This window comes from Choloepus didactylus, chromosome 4, assembly GCF_015220235.1.
Source record: "Choloepus didactylus isolate mChoDid1 chromosome 4, mChoDid1.pri, whole genome shotgun sequence".
Taxonomy (NCBI): Eukaryota; Metazoa; Chordata; class Mammalia; order Pilosa; family Megalonychidae; genus Choloepus; species Choloepus didactylus.
Window position 1 is genome coordinate 38,790,300 of NC_051310.1, and position 12,102 is coordinate 38,802,401.

A 12,102-nucleotide genomic window follows, 5' to 3' on the forward strand; every position below is an offset into this window, starting at 1 on the left:
TATAAGAGATCAGATATTTTTAAAATATCAGGGAAAAAATTAATTCCAAAGCTTCTCATTTGTCTTCATGGCACTAACTGCAGACTGCAAACACCATGTGTCAGCAGAGACGTTTTGGCGTTTGTGCTCCACAGTATCCTCAGCTGTAACTGGCAGAGAGCAGATGCTTAGTAAATGTTATTTGAATGATTAAGTGAATAAATAAGTAAATGAATGTGCAGGTTATTACTTTAATTTTAAAATCCACCTTAAAATATGAAAGGCACTCTGGTCAATGGTAAATTGGTCAATGTATTACATGTGTATATACAGGAAAAGATTCAAAAGGATACAAAGTCAATTTATTCAACTTAGGCAAGGAATCCCTTTCTGTACCTCTGTATTATAATTTCTATAATAAGCACATACGAACTTTTGTCTGATTTATTTGTTCATTGTCTGATTCCCTTCACCAGAATGTAAGTCCGGTGAGGGCAGTCAGTTCTGTTTCCCACTCCAATGGCCAAAACATGCCAGGCATGCAGTAGGCACCCACACATAAGTGGCAGCAGCCACAGAAGAGAAACACTGTTCTCCCTTCCAGAAAGAACTGGTAACAGTTCAGCCACACTTCCTGTTAGCTGACAGTGTCTCAAGCTGCACTGCCTTCAGATCAGGTACAGTTTTGAGCAAAGAAACACTCTTCCTGGGCAGCCCCCAGCATGCCAGGGTCTGGCCATTTCTGCCCACAGGAACTTCTCTAATGCACACCCTTTGCTCTGGAGCTCCCCTTTGCATTGGCTGAGACTTACAGATTTGCATCAAGGTTTGAGGCTCTCTCCCTGCCCAATTTACTTCCTTCCCCTCTCCTTTCACAGTGTCAGATTTGCATCCTGTTCTGAAGGTTCCCCCCCAACCCCCCACCCTCGCTAAATTCTGCTTCCTCCCCCTTTTGTCTTTCAAAAGCATTACTCCCAACTCTGTAATAAACCACTTGCACTCCTGTCTCAGCATCTGCTTCCCAGAGGACCCAACTGATACAATGTTATTTGATAAATGATTAAAAAAATGCTTGTAATCTGGCAGACACAAGAAATTGGGTTTTGAGTAGGGCAGACTAGAGATGGAAAGACTAACAAGGAACCTATTGCTAGAAATTGGGAAAGAGGCAGTGAGGGCTATAGTTGGGAAAACTACCAGCAATTCAAAGGTACACTCAAGGGGTTTTCTCAACAGATGAGTGGTTGAGAAATGGAGAGGGGATGCCTCCCTGTTTCAGATGACTGACTGTTAATAATGGTGGCATTTATAGAAGGAGAGAAATGATGAGGGGCTTGTTTAGGGAGGAAAATGATTAACTCAAAATTTTTACACATGGATTTGAGATGACAACTAGATAGCCATCCATGCAGAAATTGGTGGAAAATGTAGCTAGAGTTGAGGAGCTAACCTTGGAATAAAGGTATTTCATTTGGATATAAACATATAATACTAATTACCATTTTAATAAGATAGATACAGGAAAATAGAATGTGACCATGAAATCAAATGCATTAATAATTAAGGCTATATAGTTGAGCATCAAATCTGGTTCTGGGAGCCAAGGTAAAACAGGAGATACAGTAAAACAAACCAATCATATAGCTACCATCTGAAAGGCAGGCATGTGGTAGTTATCAGAAAACAATTCCTGTCATCAATTTCTAAAATGTATTTCTCAAATAGAACTTTCTAAAGGGACTGCTGAATGACATAATGGGCAATGTCTTCTTTAACAGTTTCAATGCAAAAACAAATTCTCATTTTTCTAAGACTGCATCTGCTAATGATCTTAAATAAAAAGTCAAGCGTTTAAGCTAATTTGGTGCCTTCTGACAGTCTATCTTGATTTTAACATAAAATATGTCTAGGAGCAACTGGGGCACATGCCCTTTCAAAAGCAACTTCCAAAACTTCTGAACTGAGATGGCTCAGGCAATGTGAAAACCTGGGTACCTCACAGATCAAGGTGCAGCTAAACAATGCTGGAACTCACGAGAGCACCAAGAAAGGAGACATTTTCAAAGGAGCAAAGAAGCAAAACCTTAATACCTAATGCCTTCCTTGCAAATGGTAGCCCTGAACAGTTAGTAAGACACATTCCTAAGTTAGTTACTCAACAGGTTATTTAGTGTCCCAAATCTCCTTCTAAATCAGTGGTTCTCAATCCTGAAAATCCATCAGAATCACGGAGCTTAAAAGTATAGATGTTCAGGACCCATCTTTTGAGAATGTGATTCAGTTGTTTTGAATTGTGACCCAGAATCGGTATTTCTTAAAAGGCTGCCTAGCTGTCCTAATGCAGAGCCCTTTTCTAAGAAGCTCCTCTGAGTATCGTGGCACTCCTCTACCTTCTGACTGATGACAAACAAAACGTAGGAATTACAAAGAACGGTAACTGGCCAGACTGCCTGTGCTTGAGTTCTGACTACATCACTTACTAACGCTGCAGAACTTTGGCAAACATCTATATCTTAGTCTTTCTCATAAACTGGTGATAAAAATAACATCCACTCATAGGGTGTTTTGAGGTTGAAATGAATACATATTTGTAAAACATTTAGAATAGCGCCTGATACATAGTAAGCCCTATATAAATGTTAGCTTGTATCATCACCATCAATACTACTATGCTACCACTATGATATTGTAGCACATGAACTAAAATTTACATGCCTGGTCACAATTAGATGGTTTATTAAGAGAATTATAGAACTGAGAACTTTCAGACTAACATCCTCTAGCCCAAAAAAAGGTAAGTAAGTTATTCAAGGTCAGAAGCTCATCAAAAAACAAATGAGGACAGGTATTCTGATTTTTGGTCTTACTGTCAGTGTTCTAATTCAAAATATTATTATTCAAAATAATATTAGAGAGTGTCATATCATATAGGTTAAGTATAATGTTTGAGTTTGTAGCCATTAAAAGTTAGGGATTCCATTCTTGCTTCAGAACATTTCTTAAAGAAAATAAAATACTATCTATGTAATTTTCAATTATAGTATCTAGTCTAGAAAAAAGATAACTATAAGGATTGCCCAGGACAAAAATCTGAAATAATTTCAATCCATTATTTTATTGAGGGGGGGGGGGCAGGCAGCAGCGGCACTTTTCTATTCACTTCCACATTTCTAATCCATTTAAGTTCCTAAACAAAGGCAAAGAAAAGGAAATCACCTTTCTCACATACATATATATAATTACATATGTCTGTATATAGGTGTGTGTGTGAATTCCATTTAGTAGAATAATTAAAAGACTACTTCAAATGAACTACACACAGTTTATGTGTCCACACACAAAAATAAAGACAAAGGCATTAAAACAATAAATTACTATATATGCATAAAATCCTTCACAATTAATTTTGGCAGAAGTTAACTGCTAAGTTCAAAAGGCACATAGACATAACATGGCTTGGTAACACAAGAGTTGCTGCTTATGGAGTTCATTCCTTACCTAAAATATAAAACTGTCCACATCAAAAAACTAAACAAAGAATAATTAGCCTTAAGGCATCCCATAATACTTTCCTCAAGCCTAGAAAAGTATTATGAAAGAAAAAGAACAAGTCAATAAAATAAGCACAGATTTTTAGAAATATGCTTAGTTGAACGGTATTCCCTGATATGTTGTGTGTACCATAAAATAATCACTAAAAGTCATAATAGCTACTTAATGATGTTCATTTAACAGGGTGAAACTTGGTAACAAAAGTGAGAATATAAAAGAGTGATAAAGCAGTCACTTCAAGTACAAACAAATTTAAGTGTATATATTCCAAAGAAATGGTGCTAAAAACAGCTGATTACAAGAAGGTGAGAGGTAAAGAAAGAAGATCTGACATTATGACAGTAACTAAAATCTGATATGTCTGTCTCCTCAAACTGGTAGGCTTGGAGTCTCACAGACTGCTGGACCCGATTTTGTGAGCATGTGTGTTAAGGTGGGGAGAGGTGGTGGTGTAGGAACAGGAAGGGGAACAAGAACATTAAGAACCATCAAATCTAGTGGCTTAAAGTTATCAGAAGAAGAATTAAGTGCCCAAGCACTAGTTTATCATCTTTTCAGAAGCAGGGGGAAAACCTTCTTTGATAAGCCTCAGACCAGATAATGACACTGGGCACCTTATCTTCAAGAGCTTATCTTTGAGAGTGATGCTCCACCAGCATACAGATAAGCCTATCAACACTGTTATCAATGGAGCAAGAAATGCTACTGCCAAGGCCACCCATGGGCAACCTGGTGTTCCATTAATATATCCCTTAAAAGGAATTCAGGGAGAACAATTGTGTATTCAGTGCAAAACTGAAAAAGTCCTATGTAATCACAGAAAATAAGCAGTAATGGCTAGGAGAAAGTGCCTTCTTCTACAGGCCATGTCAGCTACAGGCAATGTCATGACTGCTCTATAACACAGTATTTTCCATTTACAAATTTCCTGGGTACTTTGATCATGGTGATTATCTAAATAAAAACTAAATATAAAATACATACACCCTCAAAGGAAGATGATCAGATTAATTTTAAGTAGGCTGCTCTACTGCCTAGCTTGCGCCTCTCTATGTAGGACATGGTTGTGCCACTTGAATGTCTTACCATGAGGAAAGGCTCACTTCTGTGTATTGTGAGCATTAAGTGAGAGCTACATATAGCACAAAGTAAAAACGCAATACATGTTAGCTGTACTAATACTGTCATTTAATAATGGGTGAATCTTTATAAAATAAACATCACACAACTAGCCAAGTAGTAGAAAAGTGGGCAGGATAAAAGACTGGAGAGAACATTTATGCTGGTTTGCTTATTTTAATAGCGCAAACAATTGGATTAGTTTACTGGTCCTCTAACTTTCCACCAGTGGTCTTATCTTACACATTGGAGCCAAACAGCCTTTAAAGTATAAATTTGAATAATAATGATGCTTATAAAAATAATGTAATATTAGTGACCTCAGCTTCATCAACTGAAAACAATTAAATTTTACATATAATGTTGGCTATAAGGTGAACTTCAATAAAGTGAATTCTTCTTCCCAATGACTTAGCCACAAGGAAGTCAGGAATTCATTAAGCCGCAGAATGGAGACTATCTGGTGGTGAAGAGGTTGAGGTGACAGCTAGGTCAGCGGTGTTACACCCTGTTGCTGGACAATAAATTATATCTGACAATGCTGTGCTCCTTCAACAAGATGACTTGCTTTAAGATTCTGATTAGGAAAAATGAGTTACTGCATTAATTTTGGTGAATAAAAAATGTATATTAAAAATTATATTAAAAGAATTATCAATTTAATTATATTTTATACTATGGTTTTAAAAAAATGTTTATCATTTAAAATTCTTTTAACATAGTTATATTTTAGAAGCTTTATTTCTGCTTGAAATGATGTTATCCAACGCCATAATTTGTAGTATATTATTATAACAGATGACCAACCTGATTTGAAAATTCTAAGTTGTGTGGCCCAAAATAAGCTATTACGGTTGTACCCTGTGTAACTGACTTTCATAGATAAACTTCCTGGGTTAACTACTGCTCCCCGCTCCTTCTGTAAACCTTGCTGGTGAATGTCCAAGGTGCATGGAAGGCTCCTGGAGATCAGGCAATCCTGAGGCCCACACAGGCTTTCTGCTCTCATCAGCTTAGACTCCACACCAACCACAAGTCAGCTGAGTTCTCCCAAAACGGGTTTATGCCAGCTGACTCGGTATTGTAATTATGAAATTTAATTAAATATCATGAAAGCTGATGACATACAAATACAAAAGATAAGTGCTGTTTGTATTTAAACTAAGTTGAAGGCTTTGGAAACACTTAGTAAAGGCAAGTTACTAAAAAAAAAGCTGTTGGATTAGGTGTGGGCAAAACAAATTAAAATGAGAAAAAAATCATGAAATCTAAGATTCTGTACTTGGATCACTTTGCTACTGTCTATGTTCTTGCTCTTATGGATTATATACAATTAAAGCAATGTCAAATTCAAAATAGTGAAAACACTGTCAAAGAAAAGTCCTTGGCCTCAAAACAAGAGTTGACAAATAAATATATTTTTGTATGCTTTAATGAAAATATTTCAGATATGTATACTTTTGAAAGATTCCCAGCGTTAACTGATATTTTCAATTAAGCAGACCTTATCGTGTTGGGTGAGAAGTCATTCCCATGCTTCACTTTAGGAACTACTTTGGATTAGGGCTTTAAAATTTTATGGTTTTATGATCTAAGCAGGATTACTGTGGAATACAGGTATTCAAATTTTTATTCCACAACCTTAAATGATGAAATAACTTTAAAGAAATTTCTCTCAGACTTCAACATAAAAATATAGTCCTTCCCTTTACTCTAATGTAGTAGAAAGCAGAGAGTGCAGCATCTAATAACATGGACTCTGGTCATACAGACCAAAATGTCAAATCCTGGCTCCACCATTTACTAACTCCATAATATTATTCCACTTAACATCTTAAGCTCCAGTTTTCATATCTGGAAAACGGAACTAACAATAGTATCTACCTCAGTGGCATATGAGAAAATGCACGTCATGTCAAATGCTTAGCTCAGTGCTCGGTACATAGGAGCATCCAAATGCTCAATATTAATATTATTATTATATTGCCTGATAAGAAAAAGGTGCCCACTACTGCATAAATAAGGTTACAACTAATATGTTCTCATGTTTGAACCAATGTCAGTGCCAGTTTTTAGAAAGTCAGCTTCAATATATAGACAGCTCAGAAACACCTCTGGAAAACTTCCCAGGTACAATAAAGCAGTGGTTCTCAACAAGGGACAGTTTTACCCGTAGGGATATTTGGCATTGTCTGGATACATTTTTGATTGTCACAAATGAGCGGGGTGAAGATGAAGACTACTGAGTGAATCATCTTGGGCTTAAACCAGTGATTCTCAAGCAGAGTGGATTCTGCTTTCCTTTCTTCCTGTGGGAATTTTTGGTTAGCAAAACTTGGTGGATGGGTGCTACTGGCTTAGTGGATGGACGTTAGGGATGCTGCTAAACATCCTACAATGCAGTGAACAGACCCTTCAACAAAGAATTATCTGGCCCCAAACGCCAAGAGTGCCAAGGTTGAGAAACCCAGCACCCCAAAGGATAGTATAAGAAAGAAGTGATTAGAAATCACTTTAGAAAAATCTGAACTCCAGAAAATTATTTGGAGAAAATAAAGATTTTTTTAAATGAAATTGGGATTTTCATTATCTCATGGATTCCAGTACCAATGTCATGGATATCTAGAAATGAGACATGGATATTTAGTAATGAAGAAGATTTCTTCTGGTCATTAAATTCTTGAACAGGGTTCATCATGTAATAATCTTAAAATAAATTTTATTCTAAAGTGTATGATATCATAAAGTTGTAATGAGCACCACATTTGAAACTAAACATTCAGAAAAATACAGCTAAATAAGGTTCAAAACCCCAAAACAGTAAGTGGGAAATCAAAAACATTGCTTGAGAAGTTCGTAGACAGGGAGGCTCTCACCACAGGCTTATCCTCACCCTCCTCCAGAGGTTACTTGCCGGGCTCCGGGGATGTAGCTGAGGTGCGCATGCTTCAGTGGCAAACACCCTGCTTCCGAGCTTGGGGACATGTACAACCTAAACTTATTCCTCCATTAACAATGCTGCTCAAAAACACTTTCAGAAAGCACTTAAGTCTTCATTTATACTACTTTTAAACAAATCAAGTATGACACAAAACTGTACATAAAGTAAAATCTCAACAATATATGTATATACTTACCCTACAAAAAAGAAAAGCCTAGAAAGGAAGTTGCCAACATGTTAAGGGTGCTTATCTCTTCAGTGTCTTTTCTAGTTAAATCCAGAAGACCTAGATCTCACTTTTGGCTCTGGGACTTATCGATACAGTAACTTTTTTTGAATAATGTAATCAATTTTCACAAAGATTCCTCTGAAATGGATAGGAATGTAGTATAATTCCCATGTACTGATGAGGACACTGAGGCAGAAAAGAAATGATCCTATAATAACTGTGAAAGTGCTAAATAAATAAAAGGTAGTATTAAGATTGCTTTTGCAATCCTTAAAAGAAAAGGTTTATAAGTTTATACTTTCAAATAGATAATTGACAACATTATTCCTAAAGATAGTATAGCAAGTCTACTACACAACAGAAACTATAATTTCATCCACTAAATTATATACAAATCATCTTTACACAGGAAAGAGGGAAATAATGCAAAAAGTGCCAAAAAAAAAAAAAGAGAACAAAATTGCAGCAAATAGCTATTTACTTTCCCATCAAATGTATTTAATATACAGTACTCTACTTTTTTCAATAATATACAGCAATAAGTACAGCAAAATAAAATTTAAAAAATAAGAGATCTCCACTCACCTTTCTGATAGAAAAACTTCCTATAATAGTATGCACCAAGATCCACGTGTTCCACAATGTATCTTTTCACTCTATCTAGATGCAACACCAAGTTTTCCTTGGGCACTTCAAGTACTGCCACTCCTGCATTTGTGCAATGAGAGCTAAGGGCAGACTCAAAGGAGGCACTTTCACAGCCACTAAAAGAACCAGAATTTGATTTTGACAGGCTTATTTTCCTTTCACCTTCTCCACCTATCTCATTCCGAAAATACGGACAGCTCATTACAAGTTCATTGCTTTTATCATCTCCCTGGTCCATACTGAGGCTTCCTTTGGAATTCAGGTCCTCAGTGCTGCCCATGGGGGAGCTAAAGCTGGCTGAATGGGACAAAGGTCCAGAGACCAAGGATGCCACAGCAGCTGCCGAAGCTCCCGTGGTGGTGTTTCTCCTCTTAATGACATTGTGCCTGTTCATAATTGCCTCATTCAAATCAAATAATACACTCTGGACATCGTAATGGGCAAAGCACTTTGGACACGTCCACGGCCGGACAGAGTCTTCTGATCGGTTATCTTCAAGATCTGATGATTTCCCAAGTTCATCACCTTTGGCGTTGCGTAATTTACGAAAAATGGATGAGTCTCCAGTTTCAGACTTGGAACGGCGCTTGAGTGGTTTTTCCCTTTCTTTAAAGAGCCTGAGGTTCTCCCTCTGTGAGATGGGCCCATCTATAACATCCAGGGAGAAACCAGAACCCTTGCTTCCACTGGCGATGAGAAAGTCACTGAGCTTGGTCGGAGTTGGACCTCGATCAGATTTGTCATCTTTGTAGCCCTTTAACAGATCAAAAAAGCTTTCTCCGGAAGTTCCCTGCTTATCGATTGAAGATGTGCTACCATATTCCCTGTGCAGCGATGGTCCAGTCTTATACGTGGGTGAGATACATTCGTCAAAGCTATCCACGTCCAGTTCACTTATGGTGATATCGCTGTTGCTCCGCTGCCGTATTCTGCGAAGAGCTTTCCTGGGAGAGGTGGGATAGGCTTCAGGCATGAGAAACCTGGAGTCCATGGTCTCCGAGGGTCTCGTCTTGCTTTTCAGCGTGTTCTGTATGCTTTTCAACATGGCTGAGTCACCGGAGTTGAGGCTAACAGAACTTCCCTGACTCACAGGGCTGCTTTTGGAGGACAAGCTCTCAAGGCAACTTGAGGTTTCTATTTCCTGGCTTGAACGGCTAGATTCTTTGACATTTTCCTTCCTTGGGGGCCAATCTGCAATCCTTGCCCTAACCCCCATCTTTGGGACTCCAGGGGTTGAGGTTATATGGTGAGAACCTTCACTTCGAGGGGGCCCTACAGGAGCCATGACTGAGGATCCCAAGCTGCCATTCTGGGACCTGAAGCGCCGCATGTAGAAGTCATCGGTGTGGACTTTGGCGGTGCCATCTGTTCCGACAATGGAGGCCCTCTCGCTGGAAACAGGCCTTTCCGTCTGGGATCTTTTCAAGCTGGTCATGATGCAAAAGCAATCAGACTTAAACTCCTACAGAAAGGTCCATCATATCTGTGTTTTAAATGTGCACTTCCCTTTTGGAGAACAGCTTCCAGAAAATACAACAGTTGCATGAGATCTTAATCTTTTTCATTTAAAAGGTTAAGTGATACCTTATTTTTCAAGCTGCTGAAAATCCAGACCTTCAAAATATTATAATCCACAATAGTTCCTTTGCTTCACTTTAATAGATGGCTTTCTTTCAGAAAAAATAGAATGGAACTTGTATTACTGTGATTCTGCGAATGCTATAATCCCATGTTTTTTCTAAAAGAGAGAAGGACAAGTTGAATTAGCGCTTGATAAATACATCTAAAAATAAATATGCAATTGCCAAAACAATACACATGAAAATAAAAGACTCAATAATGGACTTCTGTTAACAGCCTACAATATGTACTTAGTAAGCAAGAAGTATGATGGAAAGGAAGAAAGTGATGGCATTTAATAAAATCCATCATTTAAAACGTAAACAGGAAAAAACAGAACTATTAACACTTCAGCTTAATTGAACTGTTAAAAAACAAACAAACAAACAGGGGGAAGGGGCATCTTGTTCTAGGACACAGAGGCTCCTATCCCAAGAAGACTTTTGCTCCAATGACTTCTAATAACACAGAACATCATGAATCACTGTGCTGCCCAGAAGTTCAAGATGCAACCAACAGAATCAGACATTAGTGCAAAGCAGTTTTTTTTTTTTGAAAAAACTAAACATTTAAAAATGATTTTACTATGTTGCAATGCTCCCTTATAGCTTCTGTATTTCCAAATCAATGCTTATTTTTTGTTCCTTACAAAGGCTTAACATATTTGGTAAGAGCAAATACAGCAGAGAGAAAATAAACAGGGTTTTCTCAGAGCCATTATAGCCATCAGCCTTCTTCTGTATTTTCCTCTACTTTATTACTTACCCAGACAAGGAATTTCAGAAGGAATCTGGCATTCGCTACCACCTCTTCCAAGCTCTCCTTAGTTTCATCTACTCGTAAAGCTAGCAGTATTTCACCAATTAACAAAATGCCTGCATTTCCACAGGCATCACAATCTACCCCACCCCTTCAGTGCTAATTTATGAACACAGGAGAAACTAATTGCTGCTCTCTATAGACATCTTCGTATTCCCCAAGATTACAGAGAACTGTTAACATCCTTCCAGGTGACGGGCGAAGAAACCGAACTTCCTCATGAGCACATCAGTCAGTCGGCAAAAAGCACAAATCCTGAGACCCAAATCCTGCATGGTTGCGTACATCCTGAAAATAATGGCAGAGAATGGAAAACTCCACAAATTACACAAGATGTGGCCTTTAAATTCTTGCCAAATAGATGTTTGGAAGGATGCTGCTGAACCAGCACTGTGCTGACAGGGCAGCATTGTCTACAAATCACTGCTCTGACACCCGGAGGACAGCCCCACGCGCAGCACTCTCCACTCAACAGGAACAAGCACTTACTTCCACAATAATTAAGCATCTCGCTAGTCGGCTTCCTGCCTCCAAGGCAGCCGCTTTAATTTCTCTTGCAGTACACACCATCATTTTAGAAGGCTGGCTGCTATTTATAAGCTGGAACATTTAGGGGTGTTTCAAAAATGCACACTGCCTGCAGAATGCAGAGCTAGGCAGGGCTCCAGCTGGGCTCGTGCTGGCTGGGTCTGTGCAGTGATTCAGATAAACACCAATTATTTCCACTCTCACTCCTCTTCACCATCTTTTGTTAAAGGGATAATGGTTTTTGCATAGCAACCTTATTAAACCTGGCTTTTGAGCTTTCTAGATACTTCTACCATCAAATGACTATGATTTTCTTTACATTTCAGAACTTTACATGCTTCTCTTTCAACTGTAACCCCTTAAGTGGAATACATGCTAACTGTTGCTTCTGAAGGCAGCACTGGAGCAGCACACGTGGCCACAGCTAAGGTTCAAGAGGTGCTCCTCGTAAAAGGGAATGAAAATCGTGAAAAGAAAAAAGAAAAAAAAAGAAGAAAAAAAGATCCTTTGACAGTTAAAACCAGAATCTATTAACTATTTGCATCTAGGAAAAAAAGAACTGAGTATTTCAAGTGAAGTATCTTTCAAAGAAAGAATACTTTACAAAAGCATAAAGAATAATTCTAAGTAGATACTTAACAAAAATTGTTTCAACATTTCTCACAAC

General features: G+C 38.0%; 1 protein-coding gene across 7 annotated transcripts in view; it reads right to left on the minus strand.

Annotated features, from left to right (window-relative positions):
• Positions 1–12,102, minus strand: part of SIPA1L1 (signal induced proliferation associated 1 like 1) — a 394,723-nt gene that overhangs the window by 124,687 nt on the left and 257,934 nt on the right. For 6 of the 7 annotated variants that reach the window (XM_037832380.1, XM_037832386.1, XM_037832385.1 and 3 more), the window contains one exon: positions 8,406–10,206. In XM_037832380.1, the coding sequence (XP_037688308.1) occupies positions 8,406–9,903 (1,498 nt within the window). In that variant the 5' untranslated portion in view covers positions 9,904–10,206. Of the gene's footprint in view, positions 1–8,405; positions 10,207–10,853; positions 11,315–12,102 lie in introns of those variants that run through there. The other variant, XM_037832384.1, reaches the window with a different exon arrangement.